This window comes from Haemaphysalis longicornis, unplaced genomic scaffold, assembly GCF_048455015.1.
Source record: "Haemaphysalis longicornis isolate Haplotype H1 unplaced genomic scaffold, Haemaphysalis longicornis Haplotype H1 scaffold_2, whole genome shotgun sequence".
Classification (NCBI taxonomy): domain Eukaryota; kingdom Metazoa; phylum Arthropoda; class Arachnida; order Ixodida; family Ixodidae; genus Haemaphysalis; species Haemaphysalis longicornis.
Window position 1 is genome coordinate 289,925,173 of NW_027526295.1, and position 13,833 is coordinate 289,939,005.

At 52.1% G+C, this 13,833-nt stretch overlaps 1 protein-coding gene across 5 annotated transcripts in view; it reads left to right on the plus strand.

Moving 5' to 3' along the window:
• LOC144170851 (adenylate cyclase type 5-like) overlaps window positions 1-13,833 on the plus strand; it is a 464,552-nt gene that overhangs the window by 430,878 nt on the left and 19,841 nt on the right. For all 5 annotated transcript variants that reach the window (XM_077700872.1, XM_077700874.1, XM_077700871.1 and 2 more), the window contains 2 exons: window positions 3,967-4,113; window positions 12,313-12,517. In XM_077700872.1, coding sequence (XP_077556998.1) covers window positions 3,967-4,113; window positions 12,313-12,517 — 352 coding nt within the window. The remainder of the gene's footprint in view (window positions 1-3,966; window positions 4,114-12,312; window positions 12,518-13,833) is intronic.

Here is a 13,833-nt window from a genome sequence, read left to right on the forward strand (position 1 = left end):
CAATAAAGCAGTATTTAATTTATAAAGCCTGAAAGAAGAAATAACACCATCTGACATTTGTGGCGGCCACAACAACTAACAGCAGTGACGTGCCTGCGAGACATGATGTTGATTGGATGATGTCCAAGATTAGAATTCAAACCTGTTTCAGTTTTGGTTCTTTAGAACATGTTTGGCGTCCGACGTTATCATTGGCTGGGCATTCTCAGTATCTCAGTAATCGGCATACCGTGATTCTGCCCTGCTGTCAGGTGTAAAATGTGTCAGATAAGCCTGCCGGCACTGCTTGGAATTGTAATGATCACAAGCGGAGGCCTACGCAGTGGATGAACGCCCTCCATGTCACCGGAGACGCTCAAATGTGATGCACTTTTCCCTCGCCTTTGGAGCTAGCCTGGCTCATGCCTGTATCGTAAAGAGGCATGTTCGAACCAGGCCAAAGGTCGGCTGATTCAGGACTGTGCCCACAAGCAGTCGGTGCTTATGGCAACATCACGTCAACGAGAACTCGCCAGCACGTCAGTGTCAGTCTGCATGCGTTTTGCGAACTCACTTGTGGAGGAGTGAACGTTACAGCGCAAAAATGGTGAATTTTGTGTAGAAAACATTGCCCAGAAACAGATAAATCAACTTCAAAGAAAAAAAAAACATGCGCTATCGGGATTCGAACTTGCGAATCGCAAAACAATGCACCTAATGCTCCCGACCACTCAGCCACAAGCCAGCAGTGTCAGGAATGGAAATAGGAAGTATATATTGTATATCCTGTTTACATTTTTATTGAGTTTTAGCATTCCAAGTAGCTTAGATGACTATTTCTTGAATAACACTTGTTCAGTGTGCGTCCCCTAAATTCCCACAAATATCTCAACTCTAGGGACTGCATCATTTAGGCAGAAAAGTGGTCACAAATGTGCGGTCATGCCGCTGACCGCTGTGCTAGTTCACCCAGCGCAAAAAAGTGCCTCCTGCAACTTGGTTTTACACTGTACAGTGAAAGTTTCAGTTGATTGTAATTCCTTAGCACCTATATTAACTTCGCTCACTCTTCTTCTGCCTTTAATTGGCCTTAGATTTTTTTACTAGTGTACCAATCAGCGAAGCATTGCATGTGCACTTGTGTGGAGCTACTTGGACTTAGAGCTTGATACCATCTGCAAACTAACAAACTAAAGGCACATTCTTCCAGGCATAAATCGTGTCGTGACTTAGTTTCAACTGAGCGAGCAAATTGCGACAACCTGCTGGTGGCCAGCAGGCTAAATGCTGGGCCGACTGACTCTGCCGGAAGGTCGGCGAGCCATGCAGTGGTGCAGTCAAGCCAAGCCATTACGATTGAGTGTCATACGAAATATCATAGGAAATCGGCAAAGAGGATGCACGGAGGAGGACAATACTTTTGAGCTGATTTTTGTACTGAAAATCCTGAGCCATCTGCAGTAGCATGATACCTGGGGAGGGGCGAAGCATGTAGTGCATAAGTGTTTCCTTGGCGCCTTGGCATTCTGGCCCACGGAGATGCAGCCATTGGAGAGGTGACAGCTTTGCTGTGAAAGTCGCATGTCTTTGAAGCATGAAGTGTTCTAGCACGAGGTGTTGGAAAACGAGTGTCCTGCTGACCACATGAGACGAGATATGACGACAGGAGACACTTACTGTAGCTCGAGCCCCAAGGGGCTTCCTTCACCCCAGATAAAGTCGCGCAAACGCAGCGAGAGTGGTCGAAACATTGCCCAGAGACTCCAGACTACAATTTGCGCAAGTAATCCCCCAGTGTTTACAAATCACTTCAGTGTTTCTTTAAGTTTGTTGCATAAAGGTTTAACTGTATCGCACCCATATAGCAGCAACATAATTAGCTTGGGTCATTTAGCGCAGTGCTACAGATGATATCTGGCAAATTATTAAAAAAATTACTTAATGTTTTTACCGTCTACCACAGTTACTTTGAGAATGACATACTAACTTGTTACTTTCTCATTGAACTGTGAAACACTGATCTATTACAGGAAGGAAATGTATTCATGGACAAAGAAAATGTTAACAAGAAAATTGAACCAGAACACACAAAATTAAAAAAATTACGCCCACCTCCCCTCGCGGGAACCCTGGTGTGATGTGACGCTGAGGGGGGTTCAAGCGCAAGCGGAGAGCAATCGTCGACCGAAAGGCCGCCGGAGTGCGGCACACCGGTTATATGCGCGGCGCCCGAAGGAGAGGAGACCGTTAAGAGGGAGTACTGCACATGCGCAGCACCGCGCGCAGCGCCGCCCACCGGCGGAGTGAGAGCGCGCTGGGCCGCACACCCGCAGATGCTGAGAGAGAGTGTTCGCTCTCACCTGGGCACGCGCCGGCGCCAGTGCGTCTGCCGCGGCTATGACGCAACACAATCCACTTTAATCCAATCCAATCCAATCCAATGCCCCTCGCGAGAGAGTGTTCACTATCGGAGAGGAGAGGGGGTGAGCGGAGGAGAGTGCGGACGACGACGACGACGACGATGGACGCATGCAGGAAGGACAGGGTTGCCGACAAGAGATGCTCTCAGCGTCGCATCTAAAAAATACTGTTAGTGGAGGTCCAATAAGGGTGCACCATTGGTATGCTTGGAGAGTAGCACACTTCCCAACTTGATTACTGAAATTTAGCAATGCATCAATTTGACTTGCATGGAAAGAAATCATGCTATTTGTGTGTTCCGGTTCATGTTTTCTTGGCCGCATTTCATTTGTTCACGCCTGTACATTACCTGGAGTGAGGTGATGAATAAAGATGTATTATAACGCAGAGTGGTAAGGGAAGGGGGGTGTGGTCAGCCTCCTGTATCCAGGACGGTGTGAGAGAACGCCGCTGTCACCACCTGGTCGACCAGCATAGCTTGGTCTTGACTGTCGGTGCTGGTCAGCAGCCTCTCCCACTGCTCGCAAGAAGGGCTTGGGGCCAGTCGGAGAGGTTAGAGGGGCCAGTGTGGACATTCAGTGACAAGGTGGGGTATTGCATGCTTGACAGGTGGGGGGGGGGGGCGGAGTGTGGGCGCAATGCGGTGAAGTCATGGGCAGCATGGCAATTAGTAAAGGGACACTAAAGTGCCGAAACAAGTTTGAATTTATCGATACAAAACAGCACCAGGAATGCATGTATGCCACTCAAGGCAGCGGCAGTTGCTTATTAGTGCAGCGAATGCCAAAAGCACCAAAAGCATCAAAACAGGCATTGTCCCTGGCATTCACTTTTCCATGCCACGACTTTTGATTTTTGTTACATCACAAATCTTGAATGTTGAAGTGCAGATTGGTGCATCTTGCCTAGGCCATTTTTGTGAACAAACACTTGAAATGAAACAAACAACCTTTCTGAAATGCAGCCTTCATTTGTTTCAGAAAAAACATCTAGGCAAGTTGCACCAATCCCGCGTTTCGACATTCGAGATTCGTGACGTCACAAAAATTGTGGCACGGATTTTCACCAGGGGCTCATGATGCAGGGGACGGTACCTGTTTTGATACATTTGCTGAATTAATAAGCAATTGCAGCTGCCGTGAGTTGAGTAGTATAGTATGCATTCCCGGCACTGTGATCTGGATAGAAGCAAACTTGTTTCTGCACGTTAGTGTACCTTTAAGTGAGCTTTCAGCAGTGGCTTTGTTTGTTTAATGCTTTGGGGACCAGCTGCTCTCGTTCCATAAGAGACCCAAAAATAAGAACGCTGCTTAGCTTTGAGCATCACTCAACTTATGCAACATCTGTGCCTTCGTAATAACAACAGGCATTGTTTATTCTCAATGAGAATAAAAGTAGGCACACTTCTTTTGTTTCCTATATTAACGTAGCTATAGCACCACGGACTGACACAACCAAGGTCGCTGGTTGTACCTGAGCATAGCCGTCTGTGTGACCAGTGGAGTGGTGCACGTGTCGCTCGACGAGAGGTGGCCCTGCCAGCTTCCCTCTTCTGCTGCTTCGCAGGATCTGTACCATGAGCAGCGCGACAGTGTGGGCATCATGTTTGCATCCATACCAAACTTCAGCGAGTTTTACATGGAGCTGGAAGCCAACAACGAGGGCGTCGAATGCCTGCGCCTCCTGAATGAAATCATTGCCGACTTCGACGAGGTAAGGAGTCACCATTGGCATGACCACTTTCGCACTCTATGCCAAGACAGCGACCGTGAGTTGAAAGGAACAACAGTTCAAGAATGGGATGTAGCCATGGGCAAAGAAGCGTAGCAATTTTTCAAGCAAACAGAAATACTTTGAAAGAGACGGCATGCAACCAATGGCCTAAATTTAGCAATGCTTTTGATCAAGTAAATTTCTCGCTGCCAGCCAGCTGCACATTTATAGTAAAAAATTTACAAACTGGGGCATTTTTGTGGGGGCACCAAGTTTAGTACTGGCAAAGTAAAAGAAATTTTAAGAATACCAAGTGCAAGACGTCACTGTGGCATGTTTGCATTCATGGCTTCACATGCCCTGCAAAAAAGGGCACATCTAACCAACCCGGTCTCTAGCATTTGTCTGCCATCAGGGTGAAGTGCCTACAAAATTTATGGCTTCCTGAAAAAGGGGAGACTGCTGGGCACTGCCACCTAACCTTTGCACTGCAAAGGTTTGTTGGGGTTCTTTTGCCTTCCATTTCTCTTTTTTTTTTTTTAACTTATCACGGCTTGTGTGAAGCTACTTACGGGGCAGTGTGGCACTGTGGGTGTGATGGCCTGACATAGCAGCATGCTTCGGATTCATTAGTTTGTGGTGGAGTTGATCAGAACACCTATCCTTTTAATTGTAACGCAGTAAAGCCCAGATACATAGAACGTGGTCACATTATTGCCCTGAAAATCCTTTGCAACTGTACAGGAAGTTGTGCAGTGTAGGGTGCTGATTATGTACACCATGGGGTCTGGAAAGCCTGCACTTCAGGTGGCACACCACTGGAATCAAAACATGCACAAACCAAGATTGCACAAAACCTACCTTTCAAGCATTCTTTATTTATCATCACTTAAATGCACACCACTTACACTGACAATATTAGGCCTTGGGGGCCCATGGTGCGAAAAAGCCGCTGTTGTCGTTCGGTCAAGGAAATGGCCACCACTGTAAATACTAAATGAAAGCACATTTCAGTTTGCGTGGGATTTGAACACGGTACTTCCCAGCAGGAGCCCGGTGCACTGCCACAGCGCTCTCTCCACACGCTGCCAGCGGTGGAGCAAAAACTGCTGTTGTGGTCCTTCCTTTCTTTGTGGCACCTGCCCACTTGGGGGGTAGTTCGGGAATTGGAAACTCTGAAGAGCTAATGTGCCTGCTTCACCAAAGTATGGATTGGGAACGCAAAATTTGCAGAATGGTGTGTGTTGCGTGACTCGTGAACGTGATGGCACGTGAGTGGAACACGTGGACACGAGCCATGCAGAACTGTGATTCTAGGGAAGCTGGGGCATGTGCCAGTCTGAGTGCTGATATAATTTATGCTGGCGACGAAGAAACGGAAGCAAAAAAATGGACACAGGCACGGTGCAATGGTAAAGAATGAATGAATGAATTTATTGTCAAGAAAAAGGAAAGGAAAGACCACCAGCAGGCGTAAATTGTCACACCTAGGGGTGGACACCGGAACGCCTGCTGGTGTGGGGGTTGGGGCAGAGGATGACAGATTCATAGAGAGGAGACACAGATGATAGAGGTGACATATTTACAGAACACAGGGGAGAGAGGGGCATATTTACAATTTAACACACACTCACACACCCACACAAAGTCTGGAGCAGGGACAAAAAAAAAAAAAGAGAGAAAAAGAACTCGTAAAAGTTCACACAGTCACTGTGCCAGAGAGTCAAGTGCCAGGCGGAGCCCTGAGGCATCCAGGTAGCCGCCCAGTGCCTCGTGGACGCTGTCCCTCTCCCTGGTGTTGCCCGGCGGCCATAGTAGCTCGTCGAGCGGCCGAGCCCTTCCTCCCAGGGCGGCCAGCAGTTCCGGCCTCCCTGCCGCATACTCGGGGCACTCGAAGAGCAGGTGCGGCAGGGACTGGACAGGTGCGCGGCAGTGCCGGCAGGCAGGGCTGTCGGCCAGCCCCAGGCGGTGCTTTCGTTCCGCCGTCCACACCGCCCCCACGCGGAGGCGCAGGATTGCCGAACGCTGTTGTCGGGGCAGCCGTGCAGCCCGCACAGGTGGTGGGGCCTCTCCAGCAGCCAGCCGTGGGTCCGGGTGCTGTGCCCGCACGTGCCGCTGTATAAGCAGGTGGAAGTCATCCGCCGCTGCCTGGGCATCCGTGGCCGCGGGCGTCAGCTCGTGGGCCTCGGCGGCCAGCTCGTCCGCCCGCTCGTTGCCCTCGAGCCGATGTGGCCGGGCACCCACAGTCGCAGCCGGGCACCCCTGCCTGCCAGCCGCTCCGCCTTCTCGCGCACTCCTCGAACCAGAGGGGAGTGCGGGTCGCCCTCCCGGATGCGCAGCAGAGCCACCCGGGAGTCGCACAGCAGGGCGCAGCGCTCGGGTGTGGGCTCCAGCTCCAGCAGCAGGTCCAGGCCCAGCTGGACCCCCACAAGCTCTGCCGTGGCCGAGGATGCGGCGTAGTGCAGCCGGGCCTGCCGGGTGGCCTCCCCCAGCACGGCGGCCACTGTAGCGGAGCCCTGCCGCTGCCGCACAGAGCCATCCGAGTACGCCAGGGTGTGGCCCTCCAGGTCTTTCCAGACGACGGCCCGGGCCAGCTGCAGCAACCCGCAGTGGGGTGTTCGCCGCTTGCTGCGCAGGCCCGGAATCTCCAGGTGCAGCTCGGCCGCCAGGTCCGGAGGGCGGCTGGTGGGCCCCAAGTCTGTGGGGCCCACCACCTGCTCGTACCGGGCCAGCATGCGTCCCATGCGCGAGTGCCGGTGGGTGCGCAGCCGCTGCAGCAGGGGGCCGCCCCCCTCGGCTCGGCGCAGCCGGTCAATGTGGCCCAGGGCGCTCTGCTCGGCCATCATCTCCAGCGTCCACACCCTTGCCTCAGCCAGCGTCCTGTCGCATTGCGAGTTTCGGGGCAGGCCCAGGCTGGCGTGGACGCCCTTTCGATGGTCGCCCTCCAGCTGCCGCCAGTTGGGTCTCCGCAGGGTGACCAGCGGCAGCGCGTACATCAGTAGCCCCACGGCCGAGGCGCTGTACAGCCGCAGGGCTGTCTGCTGGGAGCAGCCCTTGTCTCGGGCGACCATCTTCCGCACAGCCGAGGTGGCCAGCTGTGCCCTGGCACGTAGCTCCTTGGCGGCCTGGCGGAAGTCCACCCTGTGGTCCAGGGTGAGCCCCAGGTAGCTCACCCTGGTCTTCCACTCGAGCTCCTCGCCGTCTATGTGGAGTTTCCTCGTCCGACGGCGGGCGGCTGCGCTCGGGTGCACAAGCATGGCCTCTGTCTTTGCAGCCGACAGCTGCAGGCCGACACCTTCAAGCTTGCACCGCACCGCATCCATAGCCGCCTGCAGCTGCTGCTTGACCGCCCTGCCGTCTTCTTTCGGTCCAAGCACCCACAGGGCAATGTCGTCGGCGTACACCGACATGTGTACCCTGTGCCCCCCCCCTCTGGGCAGGCAGCCTGGAAGGGCTGCCATCACCAGGTTGAATAGGAAGGGGCTGGTGACGGAGCCCTGTGGGGTGCCGATATCCACTGGCCGAGGTGCTGACAAGACGTTCCCCACCTGCACCTGCGCCGTCCGGCCCGTCAGGAACGCCTCGACGAAGCCCCGCAGCTTCCCCGCAATGGCGGCCTCCTCCATGGCCAAGGAGATGGCGGGGCGCTGCAGGTTGTCGAAAGCGCCCTTCACATCGAGCAGCACCAGGGCAGCCACCTGCCTGGTGGCACGGGCGTGTTCCAGGGCCGCCACCACGTCAGTGATGGAGTCGGTCGCCGCTCGGTGCTTCCGAAACCCCGTGAGCTGCTCCGGGATCACCTCTTCCTCCACCACGATGGCCTCCATCCTGCGCAGCGCCACCCGCTCCTGCAGCTTGCACCCGCAGGAGGTGAGGGCCACGGGACGATATGCCGTGACCGCCCAAAGGCCCTTCCCCGGCTTGAGGATGGGCCTCAGGATGGCGAGCAGCCACTCGGGCGGCAGCTGCCCCGTCTCCCAGATGCGGTTGTAGGCCACCAGGAGCTTGCCAAACCCCACCTCGTCCAGGTTGCGGATCATCTGGTAGGTGAGGCCGTCTGCCCCTGGTGCCGACTTGCGCTTGCAGCTTCGGAGGGCACTGCGGAGTTCGCCCTCCGTGATGGGGGCGTCGTTGAGCGGGTGACGTCCCACGGGCTCCTCCAGCGCAGCCGCGGGCCTTGGTTCCGTCCGGTGCTGTGGCAGGAAGTGATCCGCAAAGAGTTCGGCCAGCTCCCCAAAGCTTGCCTGCTTGCGGTTGGCCAGGGCGGCCAGAAGGTTGCGGTTTATCCGGGGCTTCAAGATGGAGCGGAAGATGCCCCAGAGTCGACGGCAGCGCGGGTCTGCCTCCGAGCTGACACACAGCTCGGCCCACCGTTGCCGGTTGAGGCGGTGGGCATGTCGTCGGCAGGCAGCATCCACGCGACGGTACTCCGTCCAGTCTGCCCTGTCCCCCGAGCGCTGCGCCCTCCGCTCCGCCCGGTTCCGTACCGCCCGCAGCTGCAGCAGCTTCAGGTCTGGCATGGTGGTGGTCCCCTCGGCGACGGTGCAGCTCCGCGTGGCTCGCCTGGCGCAGCGAACCAAGCCCGGGAACATCTCTGCTCCCTCCCCCAGCTCCTCCTCAGCAAGGCAGCGCCGGAACTGGTCCCAGTGGGTGATGTGGTGCAGTGCGGGCCGTCTGGCCGGCTTCCCAGGTGGTGCAATGTGCAGCGGGTAATGGTCGGAGCCCGTCGAAGCAATTCGCACTTGAAGACAATGTGATGAAACTGAAGAAAGCGACACAAGTACAAAGCAGCAGTGAAGAAGTTGATAAGTATCATGAGGCTTTTGCCTTCAGAGCGCACAAGCAGACCTAAGTTCTCTGAGAATATGTATGAGTTTTTTTTTGTTTCCACGTCAACTGCTGCCCCACGATTTCTCCAAATTACGGACACAGCTTTAAGCATTTTTTTTTGTTTTAGGGACAGCGTTTGCCATTTTCTGCAGCCTTCTACATGTTACCGAAAATAAGTAACCGGTTAAAATTACAATTACGTCCTTTAAAATGTAATTTATTACAGTGGCCAATTGCAGCCCCAGAAAAGTAACTGAGCAGTTACAGAAACGTAATCGATTACTTTTGTGTTACTTTCCTTGTGATGGTAGAGATAACGCTGGAAGCTTGTGTGAAGGCTGGGAGGCTTACTGAGCCTTCTGTGATATAGTGCTACGCGTTGTTAACGTTTAACAGGAGTTGTTTTCTGAAGTTGCCATTGGGGATTATTCCACGGTTCCTCGTTAGGAAGTCAGCTGCTACAATGGACACTCTCAACGCATGTGCTGGAGGGAAGCGTGGTATGGTAACGTAGGAACGCCTTGCGCACCAGCTTGTAAGTTTGCAGTGCTTCCATGCTAGTGTCCATGTCCTTTATTAAGTGTTGCGCTTTGCAGCTGAAAAGCAAAAAAAAAAAAAAGAAAGAAAGAAAGAAAGAAAGGTGCAGTTTGCACTACTACGGCGGCCCCTCTCCCGGCGTCAAAGGCCCGGCTGTTGCATGATCATAGTCGGCAGCAGCAGCCCACCAGGTCCACTGCAGGAAGACGGCCTCCCCCATCGAGCTCCAAGCGCTCCTGTCCTGTGCACTCGAGTCTATTCTTTGCCTCCGAACTTCCTTATTTCTCCCTTCCATCGAGTAATTGGCCTTCCTCTTTTTCTAGGCCCGTCTTTCGGTGTCCACTCTGTCCCCCTGGTAGTGCACCGATTGTCGTCATTTCGCCTAATTACGTGGCCAGCCCAAGTCCATTTATTTTTTTTATTTGAAGCATGCTATCTTCTACTCTAGTTTGTTTGTTCTCTGATCCAGGAAGCTCGTTTCATGTTTCTAAGTGTTACTCCGATCATTATTCGTTCCATGGCTTATTGAGACAACCTAAGCTTGCTTTCCAGTTGTTTAGTAAGGCACCAAGTTTCCTCTTCGTATGTCATAACCTCGCATTTATTTCTGAACTTGCCGCTGAAAGTTCTCCATGACTGCAGGCCCAGGTCGTTTCGTCTACAGGCTTTCACATCTCTTCCAAAGTGAGCCGTGTTAAAACCAAAGCCAATGCCTGCACTGTGAACCCAAAGGAAATATTGTGTGCCCGCAATGCGATATTAGCTTAATCGGATAGATGCTGTTTTCATAATGCAAGGGAGCCAGGTTTTATTCCGACCACGGGAAGCGTTTTTTTTTCTTTCCATTTAGCTGCAAATGTTATTGTTCCTCCCTGCTGCTAACCCATACCCCTCAGGCCTTTCGGCTGGCCCAGTTGTTAGGTTGCCGGTTTCACGGTGTAGAGGTTCTGGGTTCGATTCCCGGGATTTCCCTAACCCCCTTTTATTATTATTATTATTTTTTTTTTGAGGCTTCGAGGTTTTCTGGCTATGCCGGACGGATTTGTGTTGGCCTAAACAGCTGTGCTGTTAAAAACGGCTTTCTTGATTAGAACGAACTCGCTGCTCACGCCTTGTTGCAACTTGCGAGAAGCCTCCATAGATGGCAACACAGCACCAGTCACGGAAACAGCAGAAATATCGACGAGCCTGGCAGCTAGGTGCACCGTCATGCGGCCGTGCCTCCGTGCTCTGTGTGGAAGTTGCCGAGTTGGGTGCAATGGGAGAGGAGGATGGGGGGTCCCTACATGATGGATTGTACGGTTTAACACACCGACGCAATGTAGACGATGAGGCGTGTCATAGTGGAGGGCTCCGGAGTAATTTTGACTACCTGGGAATCATTAACGTGCACTGAAATGTCGTACACATGGGTGTTTTTGCTAATCTAACAAAGATTTCTTGTTAGATGTCAGGCGTGTCGCGCACACTCTTCAACTGGCTGTAAGTGATGCTGTTGATAGAGTCGCGTGCATGCACCGTCATCGCAGAGTGTCGCGCACTTGTAAATAAACTCCGCGTGCAAAGTGCCATGGCTCTGATAAGGAGGGTACGACTAAAGAATCCTGTCATCGACTGCTCCACGAGGTGGATGTCGACAGTGCGCTGACCCAGCTGATGGAACTCAAGTCCTTTGCTGAGCCCTTTCTGTCAGAGGAAGGGCACTTGCAACTGGTGAGGAAGCAACACTTTGTGGTGACGAGCCTCTGTGTTGATGATGTGGATGCATACATCGCATGGATACGTGGGCCCCACCATCGTTCCCTTTTACACTTTCTTCCGTGAAGCAAACATTTTCATGTTCATTTAATTAACTTTCATCATCATCAACTCATACCCCTCATCTATGCCCTGTGGCAAAATAAACACACACACAAAAAAAAGAGCGCTAAGATGACCTGCCCGCTGTTCCGGTCTGCCAGTGAGTAACGGCACTATTAACTGGTATTGTGGTTCAGGCAGCTGCACTTTAAGCAGTATACCTATACGTTTTATTGTATGGGAGGTAAACCGGTAGCCACAAAAGGGATTTTATCTGGTCTTTAAATGTCCTCCACAGTATGCTTGTATCGAACTCTATGTCACGTGCCACTCAGTACACCAGCGCCTGTGTCAAGCTTGTGGAAGATGTGCTTTGCCCAAGGGCACTTGCTAACTTTGCATTCTCAATAGGTGCATGGCTCTGCATCACCAATGAAACACTTTGGTCCTGTGAGTGGGTTCGGAATAGGTGACAGTTAGAGGTGTAGATGTCACTGCCAAGCCCTCCTTTTCGTGTTCTTTTGTTCGTGCTCAGCCTGTTGGAGCACATACCCCTTGTCTTCTGCCATTAGGAGCGACTCATGCACACGGTGTGCTCAGTTTGGTAGTGCCGTGTGACTGCATGGTACATAGTGACTAAAAACGCGGACAAACGCAGGACAAAGATAGTGAGTACACAGGACGAGTGCTCATCCTGTGTAGTCTCTCTCTTTGTCCTGCGTGTTTCTGCGTTTTTAGTCACCGTGCCTTGCCCACTTGTCAGTGCTCCTAAAACTGCATGGTACCTGGAGTGCCGCTTCTTCCGCCCTTCTCGGGTTGCGGACTCATCGTGTGCAGGGGTGCATTGACCAGCGTCTTTGAAGGTCAGGACTAGAGTAATGAAGCTACCTAAGCAAGAAGCGAGCAAAGAATACAGATTTTATTTTTGTTCTTGGAATTAAAATGCACCTTTGCTTCGTACGCATAAACTTATCCATTCTAAGATGCGCCAACACGTGGGTAACCCTGCCCCCCCCCCCTCCTCCTCTGCAGTTGCTGTCGGAGGAGCAGTTCAAGTGCATTGAGAAGATCAAGACGACGGGCTACACGTACATGGCCGCCGCGGGTCTGACCATGGCCCAGGAGGACATAGCGCGCAACGTGCACGTTGTGGCCATGGCGGAGTATGCGCTGCGCATGATGGAGCAGCTGCACCACGTCAATGAGCACTCCTTCAACCACTTCAAGATACGCATAGGTACGCAGGCAGCGGAGGGGGGGAGCAGGTCGACTGCACGCTCGGCTTGTTGTGCCGCACTGCTGGGTGAGGCTGTCCTGGAGGTACTTTAAAGGCAAGGAATGGCCGGGTCCTTAATTAAACAGCTTGCGGTCTCAGTTCGTAAGAACAGCTGTTCAGTAAATGACAGCGGTTGTAAGGGTCTGTGTTGCCAGCCCCAGGTACGCAGGTTTTGCCTGCACACACACACACACACACGGAGACACAGATGCTCATTCTCATTTCTTTTCATTCCTGTAAGCACGATTCTAGATAGGCTGCCCTAATATGTTTGGCAGTCCTTGGTCAAAATGTTTTTGCACCGTCAAGGACCAAAGTCATCGACCCAAACTGTCATTACTCTTCACAAAGCATTAAAGGGGCCATGCAAACAAAATACAAGTTTATTTTATTTGGAAGATTTATTGTTTTATAGTGCCTCCAGCACTTGCCCAAAAGCCAACCATGCCTTATTCACTGAGAAATTAATCAATTTAAGTTAAAATTTTGCTTCTCTTGCCAAATCGCATTTTCATGACATCGGCTATGAACAGGTCTTCAAGTGAAGCCTAGTGCGCCATTAGGCTTGGCAGCCAACTGCGGAGCCTTGTTAACTGTCAATCTGCGTAGATGGCGTCACCATACTGCGCTGGGCCGTTTTCTGCCTTTGCTTTGTTTTTGACTGTATTTGCACCTGGCATTTTTCGATAACGTAGAAAATAATCGTTTCACGAAACATGGTGTTCGCTCGACAAATATGATCACGTAAGGCACCGCCGCTTACGCCAATCGGCCAGTGTCTTCTGAGACAACCCCAAAGCGTCGCACTGCTGTGCAGCTAAAATAAGCCTAGTACCAACAGCAGTACGCATCGGTACTTCTGTGTTTACGTGTACGAATGTTTACGTGTGCTTTTGTAACTTCTGCTGTTTAACCGACCATTCTTGCTGCTATAAAAAGAATGTGCCCTAAATTTAAGTGCAAATAGCTCGTTCGGCAAGCTTATAAGCCCTGCCTAACTTGCATTTACTTTTGCCGCCCTCTGCCAATCGCAGAGCTGTCTCATGTGACATCACAGGTTCTGTTGCGGGAAATGAGCTGGTGGGTCGCATGACCACTCCCTTTTTTCGTAACTATATAGCTTATTTGAGCGAAGTTGACTTTAAAAGTGATGTCAGTATGATTCTAACGAGGCAGTCTTTCGAATGAACCAAACTTGTGTTTGGTCTGCATGGCTCCTTTAAAGAAATAACCTATCAGCATAGTTAGGCGTGGCACGACGCTGTTTAAGCTCATTG